Here is a 22,343-nt window from a genome sequence, read left to right as displayed (position 1 = left end):
TGCCATCTGCCCTAATGCACCCTGACACATGGATTTATTAAAAACAATGCTCTTATAGAAACCAGGGACAAGTTTAAATACATTTTAATACAAAAACATTTGAAGAGATCATTTGAATTAAGGCACAATAAATGGTGTTTCACACATCTTACACAGTTATAAGTCGGAGTGTATTTCTGTTCCATATTCATGTATCATAACACTTGCATTGAAATACAAAGAGCCTCTAAATCAACATGCACATGCAACCTTCCACTTAATGATCTTTGGTGCGTTCGGATGTGAACTCCTTTTCGTCTCATTTTACATCTGAGACATTACGACCTCTGACCCATGAAAAGCACTTTGGAGAGACTTTCTTGGCACTAAAATATAACTTCTGTAATTTATTCTATTTTTCAGGAATCTAAATGTTTCTACCATATTGCTTTCATAGTTGGAATGACAAACTTCTTACAGACGCATACTTATAAAGAATGTTAGTTGGCTAATATATTCCTTCACAAAGTGTAATAATCAAAACAGTAATGGCTTAAAAATATATTCAAAAATGATGTACCCTCCAGTACTGATAATACAGATTATAATAATAATGCAGGTACACACTAATACTGCATATCCTACTTAGTAAAGACTTGTTGCATATTTCATACAGAAACATCATTACGTTAAAGTTATTTCTGGAATATACAAACATGAAAAAGAGAATCTTCTTCATCCGGAAACTTTTGTTCCAACATGTTAGACATGAGTGAAGACAGAAACAGAACTTACGTTTTTTTTAATTCACAGTTGGTAAGATTCATAGTTAAAGACTTCAAATGAATATTCACATAATGACGACTGAGGAAGTTACAAGAACCCAGCAAATATAAAGAACTCGACTCCATGGAGAGATACTTAGAAACAAAAAAATGAGCCTCTTATACCGAGAGTCACAGTGTCAAAGAGAGCGTCGTGACAATAAAACCGTTAGATGCATTAAGTCCAACGAAGTCAATAATGTATTTTTTGTAAATAAAATATATCTCCCTGTTTTATAAAGCTTTGAAAGGATCATAAGGCAAGTAGAGAGTTTTTATTGCACGCGGCGGCAGTAGTAGCCGAGGTCTTTGCATTTTTCACACAGGTGTTGTGGATGCTCCTTGCTCTGGTCCGACACATCTAACCCGTCCGGTTTCTCCAGAGGTCGCTGGAACAAAGAAACGGAATCACTCATCACAGTCGGAGCAGTCAGTAGAACCCTGAAAGTCCCAGAAACACTGAGGACATAACCGTGGCTTCCTCTATGTTTTTTAATGGCTGGTGAAGGAGTTTACATGTACATATACATTACAGTCCACGGGTCTGGTATTATTATACGCTAGTGATATAAACGAACGTTAAACTTAAAAATATTAACATTAAAGTGCATGTTCATGTATTTTTGCAGATGAAAACATTTCACCTGCAACAGCATGACTGTACTACAGTTACACAGGATGTTATTTCCACATTTGCTGATTCCTTCTGTATAGGTAGGTCTGTATATGTAGGTCTGATGTAGGTTTACCTGCTTATGAGGGTAAACGTTGATGTGGCACTTAATACATTCTTGTCCCATGTTGGCCCAGGAGTTCCCGCTCATCCACTTCCTCTTGCATTTAGGGCATTTATATTCACCGAAACACCTCTTCTTTCCCTGATACGGGGTCAGGCCTTCACCTTTTGGTCGAGCCTGAACACAAATACACAGCAGACAACAATTCTTACATTACTGACCTTGTGTGCAAACCACTTGAAGCTTACGACAGCTTAAAAACAAAGACATTTATCGACATGTTAACCTCGACAGCTTTGCAAACATTTTGGCTTTTGCCTCTCACCACCGTTAACTGTGTGAGGCTGAACGACCTATTTGTTTGTTTTTTTGGACGGCAGCCAATTTAAAGCTCTGCAGGATTGGAACAGGAAGTGATAGCAGCCCTGTTGGTGGTCAGGAGAGCCGAGTTTCTGGAGTGGATTTGTCTCAGGAATGAGATGATTATTTATGGTTTCTGTCAAAATAAGTTAAAGAGCTTGTTTGCTTCGATGCTTGATTAATGCAGTCCTGGAAGAGTGAGCCATATATCACAAAGGGACCTTGTTATCTTATCTAAACTATAGAACTATAGAATATTAAATAAAAATTCAACGAGGTTCAGTTCGAGAGAATTTCCTCATGCAAAGGTCCGAAACATCACAATAATATCTAATTTGCGCTATGATTTAGTCCCATATCTATTGACGTCTGCATGTAGTCAACAACTGACTGTCATTTCAAATATATAAAGTTCAGCTGAATAATATCTTAACAATATATATTGTCAGTTTTCAAATTGAACTGCAGAGAACTTATCTGTGGTTATTGAAACCACTTCTATTCCTCTCTGTTACGGGTTAAACCTGCATTCTTACTAATAGCCAGCAGGGGGCAGCATGTGTCAGTCTATGAGAAAATGACCCTACTTCTCAATTGATTTATTACCTCAGTAATCATTAGTCTAAATCGCTAGTTTCAAGTCTTCTTCAATAGCAGGATATTCCTTTTGTAAATGATGGTCCCATGTAGAGTAAAATATATGATAAAGTAGGGTGTACTCTAGGGTGTGGCTCACACAACATTGTCCATTCTGGGTGTTGTTCGTGTTTTTGTCTTACAACTTTAACCCTTTCACAGAGTGTTTTCAGTTTGTTCATTGTGACCTTTTTGGTCGCCTAAAAATGTCTACTTCAGCGTTCGGTTGTACACCCTCGCGTGCCACTTCTGGTTGCCAAAAGCCAAGATGGCAACGGCTAAAAACCAAAATACCCAACTCAAGGCTTCAAAACTGCAGTCCACAAACAAATGGGTGACCGTCACAGTGACTACGTCCACTTCTTACAATGTATAATGTAAATAAATGCAAGGAGAAGCTCGGATAACGACACACACACACAGGGGGAGAGCGACCTCATTCTCTGCTCAGGTAGACATACTCCACTATATCTTTACAAAGCAAGTTGTTGTTTGCTGCTATATGTATGCTCTGAATCCATCTGAAGGTATTTGTTGAACAGAAAAGAGTCTCAGCTTTCCCATTAGAAATGAACTCCCTCCCTCCAGCTGTGTTCCCGAGGGACCATAAAGGAGGCCCTGGCCTGTGGGGGGACCAATGGGAGAGGCCTCCCCACTATAGGACAAATACCTTAGGCTCTCAGTCATCCCTCCCAGCTGCCTCCGACTCACCAATCAGGACATAAAGATCTTAGCAGAGAGGAAATAAAACCCAGATGAACTCTGCACTTGTATAACATGACAAAATCCGAAACCCATCACAACGAAGTCATCTCGACAAGACTGGTTTAAATTAAAAGCACCTCGGCTGGAAAGTAGGGCAAGTCAAAATTAAGTCTGAATCTGCACCACCAGAGGAGTTCACGTCAAACCTTGTTTTGATTTCACAGCAGGAACATATGTCAGGCTCAAAACTTCTTACAGATCATTTTATTCATTTCCAGGACTACATGTGTTTAACTAAATGTGTTTAAGGTTCCAACAGTCGAGTGTCTTGACTGTGAAGGCCACGGTGAAGCATTTTGAGGCATGTGTTTGCATCATTTAGCCACCATGAGGCACTGTGGGAGGTCACCTTTGATGGCAGCCCTCTTTCCCAAGCGCCTACAGGGAGAGCAGAGCATCATCTTCCTGAGGGAGGAAACAGCTCTCATTCTGTAGAACAAGCAAAACAAACTCTACCTAAAGTCCGGAGCCCACAGGGCAGCAAAGGGCATGGCACAGTCTGTAGTTTCCACCGGTCCCATCAAACATGTGACAGTCACAACCGGTAAATGAAAATCACACTCATGACCCGACAATGACTGGATGCTCTTATGGAAAGCAGGAAAGTTTGAGTAACTTCAGAAACTATGTACAAATCCATCATCAAGCCTTCTGCTCTCAAGACACAACCAGTTCATTTAACACACCTAAGAATATTTTTTTTATTGTGTGCCTTTAAGAAACATGAATTATGAATTAACTAAATATTATTCAAACTAAGACACTGTGCGTGCGCTGGGCAATATCTATATCACAATATAGCTAATGCATAAAAAACGACGTAAAGCAATGGAAATTATTCAATTTTACACCCGCAGAAGGCCTATACAACAAGTATTACTTGTTACCAAAATGCAATTTCAGGTATTTTGTAAAACAGTAACATGATTTGATGACAACAACACTATTTCAATGAAAAAGGTGTAACAGTCCCCGTGGCTAAAAATGGAGAAAGTATTCAAGCAAGACTAAGAGGCGACAGCCATGCTAGCGACTCTCTTCGGTTCTACTTCGGCACACCGGTGCTTTGAGCTGAATGCTAACATTCTAAAATGTTGATATGTAGCAGTTATAATGTTTACCATGTTCACCATTATAGTTTAGTGTGTACGCATGCTGTTTTTTGACTCATAATTTCTTAAAGCTTTGACTTTTCCTTTCACGCAGCTAAAAATCAAATAGGCAGCACATTTTCTTCTTAAACAGATTTGATGGAAGATTTTCGCAGCCTCAAACCATCTGTGAGAAACGGTTTTGTTTCAGACAAATAGACGTTAAATTCAATTATAATATGCATTACAACTCATCGCATCCAAAAGCCATAACTCCAGTTGTGTAACTTGAATCAGCCACAGAGTGCACAGAGCGATGTAAAGCCAGATTATAAGACTGTAGCAGATAAGCTCGTCCCAGGTCTATGCAGCCTGGTGAGAGAGGCCCGGGAGGTTGGCTGCCTCCCCCTGCCATCATCTGGAAACCATCAGGATAAACAATGGACTACTCCAAATCCTCCCCCCCCCCCCCCTCTCCCCCACTTCCATTGCCCCATGAGACTCTCATCCTGGAGAACACAGCAACACCAGGCATATTGGATACCATGTGGTCAATTACTCCACACTAACAAACCCGCAGTGCTCTCTCTCTCCCTCGCTGGGTTTAATTTGTATCAGTCCCCCACCGCATCAGGGAGAAGTCCAGCTGTTACCAAAGCAAAACAACACATTACTGCCTGCACTGAAATCCACAGCAATAGGTCTCCTATGTTTTAAAGACTCCTGTGTCGACTTAAGTGACACTTTTCATTAACTTGTGAAATTAATTATCTCCAGGTGGGTTTAAAGCAAACGAATTGACGACTTGCCGTCTTCCAGAGCATCAGAATAGCTAGTTTTGTTTTATGGAAGACAATTATTATTGCATCCAAAGAGAGGTGAGGAGATTGGTTGTGTTATTGATAGCAATAATCATTTAATTGCTGGTTATTTAAGAGGCAGAAATGCCAAAACATTCTCTGGATGCTGCGTTTGCAAGGTGATGATTTACTGCTTTTCTGTTTTATATCACTGTAAAATAAATATCTTTGGGGGTGTTGGTCGGACCAAACAAGCTATTTGAATACACCACCTTGAATAATAGTTGTTGTCCTACTTCCAAGAAATTCTACTTTGTTGAGAAAGTGGCCAAAGTGGACTATGGGGTGGATACTTTTAAAGTTAAGAGACTCAGAAGGCTTTTCTTTATCATGATGCAACATGTTATTTTATGTTTGAAACAAATGTCCCGACGATACTCTTCAAATATAATGCAGAAATGATTCAGACTGCATTAGATCCTTTTGATTAAATGTCACAGTTGTCATGAAGCAAATAGCAAGTGGAACTGAGAATATTGAGGAAAATCCAACCCTGCGGAAGTATTACTTTCACGGGCACATTAGATTACGATGACAGTTAAGTCACAGTTACTGTATATGAAGCTGTAATCCTTTCACGCAGCCTTTCTGCAAATCTTGCACATCTGAAATACTGAATGGATTAACCTTCCCCCTCTCCAAAACAAATGTGATGAGATAAAAACAACTGGAGGCCAAAGAGCAAATGGATTTCTATTTTCCAACATGGCTCTCCAGATTTTAAATCGTGCATCAATCCCATTGTTCAGAGCCTGCAGAGAGATTCCCTCACACACAGATTCACAGGCAGTCTGACTGAGCTGCAGTCACACAGCTGTAAACTGGTGTTACGTTACACAAAGGGTGAGTGACAGGACCAGGTGGCCTGGCAGACAAACAAGAAATACAACGGCACAATATTCCCAATTTCAGTTCAAAACACAGCTGAGAGAGACTCAAGAAGGCCAAATGTTATGACTGTTGGGTCAAAGTGATGCTCAGGTTCGGCTAAGACGCCAGCTAGTAGTTTGATTTCATTGTCATGTTCAGGAATTGGTGCACAAGAACACAAGAGCATACAACTCTGCCGTCACATTTTGAAGTTGACGTAAAAGAGGCATAACAGCATTTCACAGCATCTATTGTACCTTTATACTCTTCATAGCAACCTCTACTCATTCAAATGTAGACTAAATAGTAGCAATACGTGTGAAAAAGAATCCATTAAGGCAACAAAACTACTTGTTTGGTTTAGGAAAGGATCGTGGTTTGGGTTAAAGAACTAAGGAATGATGTTACAAGGTACAAATAATGTATAATATGTGATACAGTATATTTGGAGCCACAGAGTGAGAGAGACTTTTCACCCACATTTCCTCATGATATCAACAGTGATTTCTCTTGAAAACATGCAACAGCATTCTTCTCTTCTATGTTCATTAGCTTTGAGCAGAAGACAGCCACTGTTTATCAGCGGCAGTCTATCTACCCCGCATACCACGGTTTCCTTTATCTTGCTCATCCTCCTCAGCAGATGATCTGGCCAAAAGCAACAGACAGCAGACTGAGGACAGATAAGACGTTTACCACCAGTGAAAACAAAAGAACCAAAGCAACAGTCATCAGACAGTGTGTTGCTTGAGATTCACCAGTTCCACATTCAGCGATGAACTGTATCGCTCCACCTGAAGTACAATGCCCTGTCCAACAACAAGACTAATGTCATTATCAGTATTTGAACCAAGATATCAGCATAAAAGATGCTCAAAAATTTTAGTATGGAGTAAACAAACAACATATAGGGTGTTAACAGCCAGACTGTTTCCAGTCTCTATGCTAAGCTAAGCTAGCCGTCTCCTGGCTGTTGCTAACTAATGTGAGAGTGGTATCCATCTTCTCATGTAACTCTCGGCAAGAATGTGTATATATGTATAAGCAATTCCTTTAAAGTCTTCCCACGGGAAGTACCGAAGACTGTGGAAGATTATTTGATGTGAAAGTTATTTATCATTATTAATCTTATTCGCTTAATTGCCAAGAGTAAAATAAGGAATTGTTACACCGCTGTCGTATCCAGCAGCCAGCTAGCTTAGCTTAGCACAAAGACTAGAAACAAGTGGAAACAGTTAGCCTGACTCCTTACAAATTAACACTTTGTATCCTGTTTGTTTAATCCAAACAAAAAAGAAGTACAAACAACAAATCGCCATTTTTGAGAAGTTGAAAAGCAACCCAATGGAGTCACAGTAAGGATACTGAATAATGGGACAAACTGAAGGTTTCAGCCTTCAAATACCAAATAGGTTATGAATCTTTCTGCAAGCCCTGCAACTATCAAAAGTTCCTCCTTCCAAAGTAATTATCAAGGCAGACGTTTTCCTTCTATTCAAACCTGCTCAAACTTTAACTGCAGAGACATACACCCACTTCCTGTGCTACCCACTGTTTCCAAAAACACATTCTGGATGCAGACATCTCTGGGCAGCTGCTTTCTGGCCCTTTAAACGAGTGTCCGACAGCCGCTTCTCTGCATAGACAGAGACAGAGTGAGACGGAGACGACTGCAGCCAAGCAGAGCTAAGCGAACAATACAGCCTGACTTCCTGACCTTTGGTTCCACAGCCCCTCTGGAGAAACAATGCTCTCCTTATTTAGCCCAGGCTCTTCCCACCATACACCCATGTACTCTCAGCACACTGTCACTAGTGTATTCTCCTTACAGTTACCGGGTTCGTCTACTTAATTGGCGCGGGGTCAATAAAATGCTGTGACCCTGGGTTAAGGGGTGAAAGGTGTTAAACTTGCCACAAATATGGTCATAAATAGAAACAGTTTTGTCATCAAAATGGTATAAATTACAGATGATTTTCAGATGAAGACACTAAATGAACGGCAAGTTGGATAGTAAGTCATCAAGGGTCCAAACAGTATGTACTTCTAGAGCTAAAAATGCCTCAGATTCCAGCCAACAAGAACAAAAAGCAGTTTGTTCATTAGTTACAGCTTCAGAAGAGCGTTCAACTCAAGAGGCCGTTTGTCATGACAACTGCTGTGGGTCTGAAATATTAGCAACACATGATAAAAATCTGACATCATCTTTCTAAAGCAGAGCGAGAGCGGCACAGAGCCAGCCGGCAGAAATGGTTTCCAGATTTTGTACATTTCAAGGGGCGTGGCCGCAAAGACGAATCGTAAATATCCCGTGAAGTAATCCTTTGACGTCTTAACCCTCTGGTGAAGCAAGTAACCCAACTCTCCACTATGCTGTCAACAGGATGTTTACCACTTTCATGTCGAGCACAGCATGGATAGCATGTCTAATACCTTTCAGTATGGCTGCAACTCAAACTCATGGGTTCCGCCTTAACTGGCACTTTTCATTATTTTTCATCACCTAAGGCTTCCACTGAGGTACCATGTGTTTCTTTATCAAAGAAGCAGACTTTTAGAGTTGACATGGGCCCCATTCCACCCAGAGAGAGGCTGTTAAAGGCCCCGCACACCCACTTCCTGTGTGCTTCTTCTCTCATCTTACTGAGCCGTGACATTCTTTGATTCCTGTCTATTGCAGCTCCAGTGCAAACCAGTCAGCTATGGAAGCCCTGCAACAAACAGTCCGAAGAAACTCACTGCTGCTAATAAGATGTTCTATACCACTCCATAAAAAACAGCTTTTAAACAAGTGATTTTGCAAAGCCTTTACGTATGCCTCTCTATTCTTCATTCGAAAGAAACATGCTGTGCAAAAAGTGGTGTTGTTAGGATGTACACCGTTTTCCCTCTGGTCAGGATATCCAGCAAGACGCCCTAAATACTCACATACATTCAAAAATAAGTGTCAGTGTGTTGTTGTACAATTTGAAAGTGGTTGAAAGCTTCTTTAGAACATTCTTTCAGACATATTTCTGAAAGTGGCCAACCAACAATAACACACAACTTCTGTTGGCGTTAGTCCAGGTGTGCACAGATGTGAAAATGTTAAGCGCTATAAGCTCACAGCAATTTATTTTCTCCACATTCCTCGCATTCCTCCACTTTCACTGCTGTACTGCACCAGTGATGGAGGTGACAAGCTCTCAGAGACGAGGCTACAGGGAAGAGAGTGATCAAGATGTGGCCAGGGCAGATAACAGACTCTTCCTTCTTAGTGAAAGGAATCTTTTGGGAAACGTATTCAATTGCTTGCAGAGAGGAAGATGAAGAAGAATGCCCCCCCCCCCCCCTCACATCTGCACAGTAAATAGCTTAGTAGCTTAGCTTCGCGCAAAGACTGGGAAAAGCTAGCCTGGCTCTGTCCGAAGGTAACAAAAGTGGAGGGTTACGTGTCTTTGAACAGAGCCAGGCTACAGCTGTTTCCAGTCTTTATGCTAAGCTAAGCTAATAGGCTGCTGTCTCCGGCAACTTATTCACCATACAGACGTGAGAGTGGTATCTATCTTCTCCTTTCACTATCGGAAAGATAGCAATTAAGTGTATTTCCCAAAGTCGTATGTGTATTGTAAATGAAACATTTTGAATGTTATAACTTATTAATTGATCTCTTGCACCAACACTATTTTATGTTTTAGACGCTAACCATCCCTATTGTGACATTTTACCTCTGGCACAAACTGACAAAAACTAAATTGATGGAAATCACTCAGTATTAATATCTATGGAATTATGGTGCAGCTAGCGAATACTCTGTTTGCGTCACAACAGAAAGCAATTACACCTTTTTAGAACTGACCAGTCAAAGTTGGCCAGCCATTTGAATTTCTACTTTTTTTGTTTCCTCGCTTCTTGCACACATCCTGTCCATCAGTCATGTGACTATTTCCATTTTATTATTTCCACCTAACAAATGTCAGACATTTCCCTCTGAACATGATCAATGGGGATCCGCAGCTGAACATAAAGCAGTGGGAATATGTCTCTCCTGTTTGGAGTAGAGGTCGTGCCTATCCACAGAGAAACCTATCATCTTTCATTAAGGCCGGCTCCCAGATGCAATCTGGCATCTGCTGCTCATTACCAACCTGCGGTGGTTCATCTAACTCAAATATGAGCTAAGGAATCTATTTCACACTGAAAAAATTGTCTACCTACAACTGGGGCTAAGATTGTGGATTTGAAATGAGAATCAGATAAAATACGTCGTCATACTCACGTCACCTCATATGTTCTTTGAAACACCATAGACAGCTCAAACGGCCTTCACACTGCCACTGCACAGCAGTTTCTGCACATGACTGATGTGAAGCATCACTGACTGGCTCACCTGAGGGCAATCTTTGATGTAGTGGCCTTTATTGAAGCAAAGGTGGCACAGGTAGTTGGGCGGTGGCCTTTTGCTGGGTTTGCGTGTCTCGGGGGACAGGGAGAGGTCTGAGAAATGGTCCGCCAGAGAGCTCAGGCCTTCCACGATATTGTTGAGGGACCCGTAGGGCGAGGAGCTCTTGTAGAAATTGTTGTTCAAGGCCTGTCAAGAGAAAAACATTATTGTTTATGACTCTACAATGAAAGAGCCTTTCAGGCAGCATGTCAGTCCATCACCCTGATTGATTCTCCTGTTCGTGTCTCCGACAGTAGCCGACATTATTTCAATTCTGCAGATGTGCTGCCTTTACTGCATTTACACTGTGGGCCAATAGTGTCCGTTTCCTCGTCAGAACAAAATGCTTTTGTCACGCGTTCTTCTAACTTGCCACGGCACAATCAGCATCATTGTGCCTCTGGAGGAGACGGGTGCTACGGCACCGCAGGGGCAAACATGGAGAACAGTCTGCAGACACTGGCTGTTTACTCTGAAGGCATCACAGAAAGAGAATTGTGATCAGATGCACATGCACATTACAGTTGGTAACGTTGCTGTGGCATGGGTGCAGTTACAGTATGCTATTTGAATTGATTCATTTTTAAAGTTGCAAAGTGATTTTCTAAGTAAAAGTACAGCAAATTATGATATCTTTATGCCGATTTTTTTTAATGACTTATGCCTGTTTTCCTTACATTTCCTAAATGGGTCAGTATTAAAATAAGCAGCAAGCCCCACTGAGTGAACACAGCATACTCCTCTGACCAAGCAGAGGCCGGCCAGGGTGAACTCTAACATTTTTTAAAAACTTGTGAGAGGTCTTTCTCAACCTGCCAGTCCCCCTCTAGCTGCACACTGACACCAGAACAGTCTGAACACACTCAGGCACTATACCAGGGTACAGAACCCATATTCATGCACTACCCACTCACCACAGTGAGACCCAATGAAGGCATGCAGGTGAGGTTTACTGTATGGGCAACTAAAATAACCTGGAGTGAAGTATGTTTGTATAATATTCATCTTAGGAGAGAGACTTTTGACATGCAGCGTTAGAAAAAATGAATGAGTGGGTGCAACAAGGCATGAAGTTTGTAAATGCAAAGTGTTAATCAGCACGTTATGACAGCATGACATAACATGACATTAATTCTACCTCACTCCTCAGATGGAAGAAGTTGTTAAGATAGTTGGCGCTCAGATCAGCTGCGCTGCGCTTGGAGACGTTCATGTCCAGTGGGGAAGTGTCCGATTCGGCTTTGAACGCATCAAAAGTGCTGCTCTGAGTGTCTTGCAAAGACATGTAGACCCAGTTGAGCAGCTGTGCCGGTGGGTACACAGGGGCACCGTTCCCTATGGCAGACATCATATTGTTTGCGCCTCTTGGAACAGCGCCGTCAGAACCGCCGGATTTTCTGGATCACACAACTTCTTTCAGTCATTCCCCCCTTCTGCTCCGGCTGGATGTGTGATGTGTGATCTTTGTGTTCACCTGGGGGAGCCCTGGAGGACCCCAGTTACCGGACAACAGTCACGGGGGAGGGCGCAGTAGAAGCATGAAGCGCAAACGCCTGAATGCCAGTGGGAAGCGAGCAGCAGCGCTCCAGCCACGACTCTCAGGGCTGCGTCACAGCGAATAGGAGGTCCGACATGAGTTTGCATCTTTGTGCTTAACTTTTCTTTGCATATTTAGGTCTAAAACTAGGAGTTATATAAGGGAAAATAAGTGGCATGCTATTAATATAGACCTTCATGAGGTATTTTAAATGAGTAGTTATTTCATTCTAAGAAAGCATTGAATTGCGCCTATACAACACGGACTCTTTACCAAAAACAGTGTTGCAGTGTTTTATCTAACTTTTCTGTCAGATGCCAAAGATGGATGGAAAATATAACGTTTGTTTTGATTGCAGTGATGCAGGATGAGGAGAGGTAAAGGGGTAGACATGTGGATGTTTTCCTCATTAGATGTAAGATTCATCATACACAGCGATGAAATTAAATTAAATACAAAAAGATAAAGTTGAAAAAGGAAAATCCCCCACTTCATTGTGCTTAGGTAGACTGACAATAAACCACCCTGGTGTACTGAGGATGCCTACACTGACAATTAAAAGGCTGCAGTCTGCCAGGCTCGTCTAGTAGACTGCTGCCCTCTAGTGTTTGTTTTATGTTGACACTGAGTGTTTAACGTAATTCAAATATCAGGAAAAACTGCATATTAGCCCATGAAACATTTGAAAATATTTGAATGTCTTCAGGCAAGGGACTTAAAAAAAAAAAAAATCGAGGTATTCAAAGTATTTTGGTCAACAAGATTGCGTATTAATTATCCACAATATAATGCTTGTGATATCACCTTGGAAAAAAAATCGAATCCCTTCTTGACAAACATTGCAGTGTCTTCTTGGGTGAAAATGAAAACACGACAGCCCGACGAGTCAACGTCAGGCTTTCTCCTCTTAATGTGTGGAGGACAATAACGGCGCAAAGGTTGTTATACTGCAGGACGGAAACAATGCTGAGGACCCACCCACCTCCTGCTACTCCTCGTTCGGCTCTTCCTGGATCTGAAGTACGTTGCGTATAAGTAAGTAACCCCAAATCTTATGTTTTTGGACTGTAAATAGCCGCGAAATATTCGTCTTGTATTGCGTTTGAGGCGACAACGAAGTTTGATCATACTTAATAATAAATCCAGCAGCCTCCGTCAGCTTACTGTGGAATGCAGGGTATTAGCCTCGCCTAATTAAACAGACGCTATGGAGCTGGAACGTTGCTCAACAGCAACAAACCTTTTTTTTTATTATTTATTATTTCAAAAGTAATTCAAAATGGCGCACTGATACTTTTAACTGTATCTAATGCGTTACGTGTCCCTCCCGCTATTTGTTTACACTGGATGCTAAATGCCAAACAGTAACCCGTCTGGGAATAGCTACTATGTAACGTTAACGGACCGCAGGGTTGCTACAAGCTCTTGGAGATCAAAGATGTTGGCGTGACATTTAGCATGCGGGCGCTACTTATTATTGATGGCTATAAGAGTACAGTCAAATCTTAAAGTCACGGCTAACGTTAGTCTGCGAGTTGAGAAAACACAGGCCTGTGATTCTCCGATTGAAGGATGTTGCGTTATATTTTAGCCTGCTTTCGAGTGCTCCTCGTACAAATACGCAGGAAGTGTAACGCACATTTAAAACGTGCCCCTCCTAGCGCGTTCACATTCTATTGAAGAGGTCATGAGTTGTAAAACATGTGATCAGTATTAATGCAGTAGCAACATATTACTAATTTGCTTCAGGAATCAAGAAGTAACGGACATCGGGATTTTCTTAATGATTTTATAAGAATAATAATAATTATGTAATAAAATAACCTTGCTTTACCCCATCCCTGGGTCGTAAATGCGTGGTGGGATGGAAATACTGGTATTTACGGTAATACTTGAAGGCGTCCCCAGTGCAGAGGACTGTCAACAATCACACACCCTTCATGAAGTCACCTCTAACACAGTGTTTATGTCCGCCTAAAGTACTCTGTGGTGCATTCAGAATAACTAGATCTAAACTTTAACCACAACTATCTTTGTTTGTCTGTAAATAACTCAACAAGTCGCTCAGTACAGCTTACAGACCTGCGGCTGTAATTAGTGTTTTGCTTGAATATGGGATGGCACAGAGGCACCCAAACAGTTGTGTAATTCCAACAACGACTCTTCATTCTACAGTGTTTGTTTGGGGTTTTTGAACTTTTTTTGATCATAAGTTGAGGATTAGGGCAGGTGAAAGTGGTGAGTTTCTGTCGTCATAATGGTGATGTGCTAACACGGCCTGTGGAGTGTAATCTGCGAGAGGCTCAAGTGAGGGCCTTGTCTGCAAGTGGCTGCTCATTCATTAATTTACGGAAGTTGTTGGTGGAGTTTAGAGCATTTTATTATGATGACACCAAATGGATGCAGGGTAAGAGGGTTGGGTGTAAGTTTGGGTTATTTTTAGAGAGCTAAGTAAATGTCATACTCGTATTAGATGGCTGCTTAAAAAAGGAACTAAATGGGGGACTTTAACACATCCATGTCTGTGTTACCACATCATAAAAACCATGGAGACTGAGCAAGTTAGGAAGTACAATTAAATCGAACTTTAACTGGAAATTGAAAACAATTCTGTGTTCCTTTTTGAATGGTTCCTGCAAAATGTGCTGTGGTCATATGATGACCCTCATACATCACAGTATCAAGCCACAACTTCATGTCACCTTTAGGTTCTGAAGATGAGCTACCCAGGATACCCACAACAGGGAGGGGGCTACCCACCTCAACAAGGGGCATATCCACCCCAAGCAGGCGGCTACCCTCCACAGGCGGGCGGCTACCCTCCACAGGCGGGCGGCTACCCTCCACAGGCCGGCGGCTACCCTCCACAGGCGGGCGGCTACCCTCCACAGGCCGGCGGCTACCCTCCTGCCGCAGGTGGCTACCCTCCTGCCGCCGGAGGCTACCCCCAACAGCAGGCCGGCGGATACCCATCTCAGGCTGGCGGTTACCCTCCCGCAGCGGGCGGTTACCCTCCAGCAGCAGGGGGCTACCCTTCCCAGCCCGGAGGTTACCCTGCCCCAGCTGGAGGCTTCCCTCCTCAGGCAGGAGCAGGAGGCTATCCTTCCATGCCTCCAGGAGGAGGTGAGGCTCCAAAATAGTCTTTTGAATTGTGAAGCTTTACACGCAGCAGACTTGTTCTTTTAAATTAATTGCATTTTGCATGTTATGTCAATATTTTCTTTGCAGGTGGAGGCTGGGGTGCAGCACCAGGCGGAAATGGAGCGGTACATACATTCTTATCTCACTCTAAACCATTGCAGTTCCACATCCCTAATAACATATGGACTGATTTCAGCTAAATCTCTTGTTTGCTTAACTCACCTTATCTCCTACTTAAACCTTATTTGCTCTATATGTCACTAAGGACTTAGCACTTACAGCTGTCCTCTGTCCTCTGTCCCTCTGCAGCCAGGAGGGGCTCAGCAGGGATACCCAGGGGGCCCCGCCCCAGGCCAGCCCATGCCAAACTACCCCGGAGCCCCCGCGAATACCCCCTCAATGCCGGGATATGGAAGTGGAGTTCCGTCCAACCCTCAGGCACCTGCCATTTCTGTAAGAGGCATTCATCTTCATCCTTGGACTTCTCTCAGACTACATTGCAATGCACATCCAGCTAGTGTGTAGTGTTTTATCCGCTAATGTTTTTATTTATTTATTTTTCATAGAAAGGGTTCAGAGGTTCTTTGAAAGACTTTCCAGGGGCCGATCCACTGAGGGATGTTGAGGTTCTTCGCAAAGCTATGAAGGGGTTTGGTCAGTAAATGTTTATTTGAATATCTGAAGTGTTGTCACTCAACATTGATCCCTTTTGTTACACATCATAAATTGATCCTGAGAATTATTTTGAACAGGCACGGATGAAAATGCCATCACTGAACTTCTGGGAAGCCGTACCAACAAGCAGAGGGTTCCAATGGTAGCGGCCTATAAAACAACTTATGGAAAGGTACATTTTATGTTTTTTTTTACAGTCGGAATTCATTCTGTAATCTGTCGCGAATCATTGGCCCTGTATTGCAACTATATCTCGGCCGAGCTTGCTCTCATGGTTTTTTGTTTTGTGTGTTCACTCTTAGGATTTAGCCCACGATCTGAAGTCTGAGCTCACTGGAAACTTTGAGAAACTGGTTCTTGCCATGGTTAAGAGCGCTTCACACTTTGATGCATCTGAACTCAGAGAGGCTATAAAGGTTGGAAGCTTGAGTTGTTGTCTCAGCAGATGCTTCAATTTTGGTTTTGTAGTCCAAACCGCATGTTACTCATCATGTAATTGGAAAATAAGAACAAAAATAACCTCTAAATGCAAGTTAAGGCCATACAAGTCGAGACTTGTGTCATGGCTGATGACATCTGACTGTTCACCATCTATTAAGCTGGTGTGTCTTTGTGTCTTACTGAGGCTTTTCTATATTTTTACAGGGCGCAGGAACTGATGAAGCTTGTCTGATTGAGATTCTTTCATCACGCTCCAATGCAGAGATTCGTGAAATCACCAGAATCTACAAATCTGGTGAGTTCTGATCTTGAGGTTTATATTTTGTATTAAAATGATTTAACTCAAATGTGATTGTAGGTTGTGCAACTACTCTTTTATTTTCCCTTTTTATTTTTCTGCTTAGAAAAATGGATTGAGAAAAAGAAGTGTCGAAAGAAAATGCAAATATTATGCAAATGAATGTATTGTCCCAACAAAAACAAAAAGCCACACCTTTCTTCCAGATTACGGGAAGAGCCTGGAGGACGCCATCAGCAGCGACACCTCCGGTCACTTCCGCAGACTCCTCATCTCTCTCAGTCAGGTAGCTGCTGCACATTTTTACACCTGATTCATAATCAGCTCTGTCAAAACAGATTTCAGCTCCTGCGAGCTATTAAGTTTTGACTCTGCCATTGTACTCCGCTCATGAATATATTAATGAACACAACACATCTTACTATATCCAGGGAAATCGTGACGAAAGGGAGACTGTCGACGTCTCCCTGGCCAAACAGGACGCTCAGGTACCAGTTTAAAGTTGGTTTGTTGTTGTAACATACTTGAAAAGTAATTTGCATGTCTGATCATGTTCCTTGTTTAATTTGTGTGCGTCTGCGTGGGCGACAGAAACTGTATGCTGCTGGGGAAAATAAAGTTGGAACTGATGAGTCTCAGTTTAATGCCATCCTGTGTGCTCGCAGCAAGCCTCACCTTCGAGCAGGTGTGTAATTTCGACATCCACTAGATCATTTCCCTTCCTCTATTGAAGTTCACCACATGACTTCTGTTGTTCCAGTGTCATAACCACACATGTTGACCTTTTAATACATATTTCAGATATTTGTTGTCAAATATTATGACTGTAACTGTCTCGCTTGTGATTCTTGTCTTTATTAGTCTTCCAGGAGTACCAGCAGATGTGTGGGAGAGACATTGAGAAGAGCATCTGCAGGGAAATGTCTGGCAATGTGGAGTCTGGCATGGTGGCCGTGGGTATGTTCTTTGGGTCTCTTTTCCAACCAAACGAAAGTGGCTTTCCAAAAACATGTTGAAGCTTTAAGTATATATTGAAGCCATTCGTCAAGATGTTTGTTTGGACTGGTTTTCCTGGAAGGACTACAAATATCCTGCTGATGCAAACCGGCTGCCGTTTGACCTACATACCTTTTTAATACTTTGATTGATAAAAAGCACAGCTGCATCAGTTATTGATAGACATTCAAGTTTTATGAAATTGTATAAAATCCAATTTAAAACCACAGAGTCCCAGCCATTTTAGATTATTATGTTTTGCGCAGATGTGCAATTTAGAAGAACAGATGATTTGGTTGCTGTTGTGCAACGCATTGAAGTTATTTCAAGTGGGCCACACCAAGAAGAATTTGGCACCCGATCACAGGAAACCAGTCCGGAATATCTTCAAATATATTTGGGCTCCTTTCAATTGTTATGTCTTCAATGTCGTGAAGATTGGATGAAAATTGTAGTTGGAGTGGTACAAAAGAGTTTTGCAGAAATTATAAAAATGGTGGAAATTATTGAAGAAGTTTTAGCGATAATGCTGCTAACTAAGAAGCTTACAAACTAAAAAAAAATATGGCTAAGAGGAAAACCTTTTGGCAGACGCAACAACATAAACACCCGTCTTTCTCTGGTGTAGTTATTAATACTGCACTTAGTTTGAATGTAAAGCTTCGGTGTCTAATGTTGTCCACCTCAAGCAATCAGCTTTTGACTCTTGTCTTTTCATTTACCTCTTCACATCGTCTGTTGTATCTTGTCCCCTTAGTGAAACAAACGGGTAACAATCGTGTGGTTTTGCAGATTCATGTAAGACTCATCTGTTTACATCTGCTCCTTTTTTCCTAGTGAAATGCATCAAGAACACTCCTGTCTACTTTGCAGAAAGGCTCCACAATGCCATGCAGGTACGTCATCACATTGTATTCTAATTGTCACAAACCAACTGTTCCCTGCACGGACATTGTTGCGGGGAGTCTGAGGAGAAGTTGTCACTGCTGCGGTCAATGAAGTGTCACGTTGTGATGTGTCGACAGGGAGCAGGGACCAAGGACACAACACTCATCCGCATCATGGTGACCCGCTCTGAGGTGGATATGTTGGACATCAGACAGGCGTATGTGAAGACTTACGGAAAATCACTTTACAGCCACATCTCAGTAAGTCCCACAAACCATGTCACGCTGACAATCGCAGGTTTTCCTTTTCATGTACATATTTCTAAAACCATGTTGATTTTATCTTCGTTTTTCAGGGTGATACCTCCGGGGATTACAAGAAGCTGCTGCTGAAGCTGTGTGGAGGTAACGACTAAAAGGAAAGGAAGAGAACCCTACGTAAGGACAAAATATATGTCCACACTGAAACAATGTTATAGGACCATATATCACCTCTGATGCATGCAGTTTTAAGTTAGTTTTCCTATGGCAACAATCAGTCATTGTTTCTTTAGTATTCTCTTCAGTATGATTAAAACATAGATTGTTATTATTTGTTTGCTACTGTATTGTAGTCAGTGATTGCCAAATAGTAAATATATATTCATATGAAGAATTTTTTTTGTTTTTTGATGCAATAGATAGCTTTAAAATCTCGTACTTGATTAAGATGTCAACTATATAATATAACTATACTAATAACTACATTATAGAATAGTATTTAAAATGTTAAAGGCTAAACCGTAATTATCATTAAAGAAACCCTTATTTGGAAGAACAATAGAGTTTCAGAAAAATTAAAGATGCAGAACAAGGCGAGAGTCTTGCTTATTTAATATTCAAAGTACGTATACAAGGATATATTTAGCAAATTACTTTCTACATGCATTATTTCCGTGTTACTCTGGTAAAGTTTACCTCACCGCCAAGCATTTCAACTGTGTGCAAGTTACTATACACAACGTTACGTGACACTGTTGTGCAAGGTTTAGCAAATTATGTTTGACTTCATCTCACACAGAGTAGATGTGATCACTTGATGCTTGATACTGGCCACAATTAAATTCCAGGTCATTTTTGATTGTAAGAAATAATCTGCAAAAAGGCATCTCTTCTAAGTGTCAATGTTAACTAACCAGAATTTAACTCCTGCTTGCAAGTCTATGCAATTTAGCTTTTTGCCTTATATCAGCTTTACAAAACTCTTCTGTGTTGTTCTTGAAATGTAAACCTTTCCAATCATTGTTCGCCAATTACAGCCAATGTTTTCTTCCTGAATGCTGCAAAAGCCAAAGCCAGATAATGTTGTGCCTTTTTGTCAGGGCTGCCATGTAAAATGTTTAGAGCTAATGGATGTTTGTTTCATACATAATCATCATTGCACGATTGCAAAACCTGTAATCCACACATTGTTAATTTCTCAATATTGTGTTTACTTTTTTTCCTGAGTGTCTTTTACCGGTTTGTATGTTTTACTGCCAGTAGAGGGCTCTTCATTCACGTGACGTGTCATTTCTAATGTCTGCTGCCTGAAGGTTTAGCTTTGATCTGAATATCTATTGCGCTAAGTCTACTTTGCAACCATCCTTGTAACATAATAATGGTTGAATTTCAATGGATGTCTTTTTAGTTTTCTAACATTTTGCCATGTGATAGTTCCAGTCTCTCAAACAGCCACTTCTCATTTCATTAAAAAAAAACATTTTGGCATATCTGGATTGCCTTTGTGAAATGGGATCATGTGTTTTGCATGAAACATTGACTCTGGGTTTTCTGCTCTGAGCCAGTGAGCAATTTGCATTTCAAAGGCAGCCTCATTTCCACCACCTTGGTAGGTATAACCACAACTGAGACGGTGACTTCCCCCCCACATCCTCAGAGCATCCCGAGCTGCACGTTTTGCTAAAAGGTGCCAGTTATGTGGCTTAAATAAATGAAGTCTCTATGCTTTGCTGTATAATCTGAGAGGAGGGAAACCATGTCCAGGTTTGCTATGTAGATCAAGTGATATGGCAGAGAGAGCTTTTCTCAAGGCTATAAATAGTGTCCACATTGGAGACACGGATGTCCTAAAGTCTTCTTTCTGTTGTGCTCACTGGCCTTTAAGTGCAGCCTCAGAGGGGCTGTGATGGGGAGACAAATGACTTCACCAAGCCGCACTTCTTCTACACCTTTCTCACTTCACTACTTTTCATACACGCTCAAAATGAAAAGCCCCCACCAGCTGGGGGACAAAGAGGGATGAATATTTCATGTTGGTATTTGTGTATTTTCTCTCAAGCCCAGACTGTTTGCCGTGATACCTCCTTAAATATATAGGTCAAAAGGAAATCAGTGGGGTCTCCCGTTTGGTTTGCTTTTACTTTCAGAGACAAAACAGAACACTTCCCTGATCCTGATTTCCAGAAGAAGAAAAAAGTGCTTTAATTATTTACATGTGGACTTGCTGCACTCTATCTGGGGCTTGATCACACTTAGATACACACACACATGCAAGGGATGCACTGTCTTATTGGAGATGTCAGACGTGTGCCTATGGGAATCGTGCCAATCGACAGCATCTGTCTGCGTCATCGGTTTCGGTGGTACATGGGAGCTGCGAAGGTCAGCCTTTAAATTAGCCCTCACACTTCCTATCTTACCCCTAACTAACACAAATATGAAAATTAAAAGATACTTAAATGAAGCATTTCGACAACTGATTTAACCATATTTCAAAAGAATAATTCTAATTTAGTAAATCTATTGAGATCAGTCCATGTTTTACCTTTATTCACATCCCCATCACTGGCCTCTAATGTTAATACTGTCTCATAGACAATCAGTAAAAGTAAGCATTGACCAAATTGTTTATTTGTTGTGGATTTTCTGCAGCCGTCCAATGAGGAATGTGTGGTTAGGAGACATTTGGTTGCCAGGGACATAATCCCGCTTTAAACTTCATGAGTGCATATAAGCAAATTACAAACCCGGGGATTAGATGAACAACACATCATGAGATGCAGCAGCAGATATCACTATCCAGCCTGCAGAGCTGCAGCCTGCACGGCCTGAGCTTCATCCTCTGATATTTGACAAAATGGGAGAATAAAAACCTGTCCAACCTGTTCCTTTTATTTGTGTTTTCAGTCTTGCAGACGTACGGCTGAGGAAGAGCAGCAGCACACTATCTGTCAGGAGTAACATATTACTCTATAAATGTCTTAATGTTTTCACTGCATGTGTTTGAGGCGTTATGGGTGTAAGAGCCCCTTGTTTCAGTGTAGTGTGATGGTTTTATGAATTTACATAATTCCTAAACATTCCAACTAGTTTTCTTGGTCAGCGGCAAATGGATTTCCCCTGCAGGAAAACAGAAATTAGTTGAGTTGTTACATAACCACTTGCATTGTTAAAGCTCTGCTAAACTTCAGTGGGGAAATGTTTAGGCACAGTGTGTACGGCATTAAGCTTTAAAGCCAGGCCCTGTGCGCACTAGCTAGCTCCAGATGAGAGTCACAATCCTCATAAAGGCAATACACAGAAGCCCCTTAATACTACAGAGCGCTGTCAGCCCTTATGGTAAACGATCCAAAAGATTTGCATATTTAGCTACTCTTCAATTCAGCTGTCGGTACCAAGACTACAGATAAGCACACATATATAATATTATGTGTGATTCCATTGTCTGCATTTAGATAGTTGGTTTCTAAAGCATATCAGTCTTATGTGACGTCAGCCTCCTTAGAGATCGGATAGATTATGTGGAGCAGAAGAAAGCTCACAGAGCTGGGCAGATGTGTCA

The 22,343-nt window shown here is 41.5% G+C and overlaps 2 protein-coding genes across 2 annotated transcripts; one reads left to right on the top strand and one right to left on the bottom strand.

The window, feature by feature from the left end:
- Positions 1–74: 74 nt before the first annotated feature.
- zcchc24 (zinc finger, CCHC domain containing 24) lies at positions 75–14,230 on the bottom strand. The gene is made up of 4 exons (XM_076093877.1): positions 11,684–14,230; positions 10,492–10,692; positions 1,553–1,717; positions 75–1,192 (listed from the first exon to the last, which is right to left on the bottom strand). The coding sequence occupies exons 1-4, from the start codon at positions 11,894–11,896 to the stop codon at positions 1,079–1,081; spliced, it is 693 nt and encodes a 230-aa protein (XP_075949992.1). The 5' UTR covers positions 11,897–14,230; the 3' UTR covers positions 75–1,078.
- Positions 12,963–20,271, top strand: LOC142951946 (annexin A4-like). Its single transcript, XM_076093876.1, has 15 exons — positions 12,963–13,117; positions 14,791–15,205; positions 15,311–15,348; positions 15,533–15,676; positions 15,790–15,877; positions 15,976–16,070; positions 16,201–16,314; positions 16,544–16,634; positions 16,844–16,923; positions 17,069–17,125; positions 17,229–17,322; positions 17,499–17,594; positions 18,471–18,529; positions 18,659–18,781; positions 18,877–20,271. Exons 2-15 carry the CDS (start codon positions 14,800–14,802, stop codon positions 18,934–18,936), a joined length of 1,545 nt encoding a protein of 514 aa, XP_075949991.1. The 5' UTR covers positions 12,963–13,117; positions 14,791–14,799; the 3' UTR covers positions 18,937–20,271.
- The last annotated feature ends 2,072 nt before the right edge of the window (positions 20,272–22,343 follow it).

The sequence above is a fragment of the Anarhichas minor genome, unplaced genomic scaffold (assembly GCF_050575085.1).
Source record: "Anarhichas minor isolate MPS153535 unplaced genomic scaffold, ASM5057508v1 ptg000017l, whole genome shotgun sequence".
NCBI classification, from domain to species: Eukaryota; Metazoa; Chordata; class Actinopteri; order Perciformes; family Anarhichadidae; genus Anarhichas; species Anarhichas minor.
This window is presented reverse-complemented; position numbering and strand designations above follow the sequence as displayed.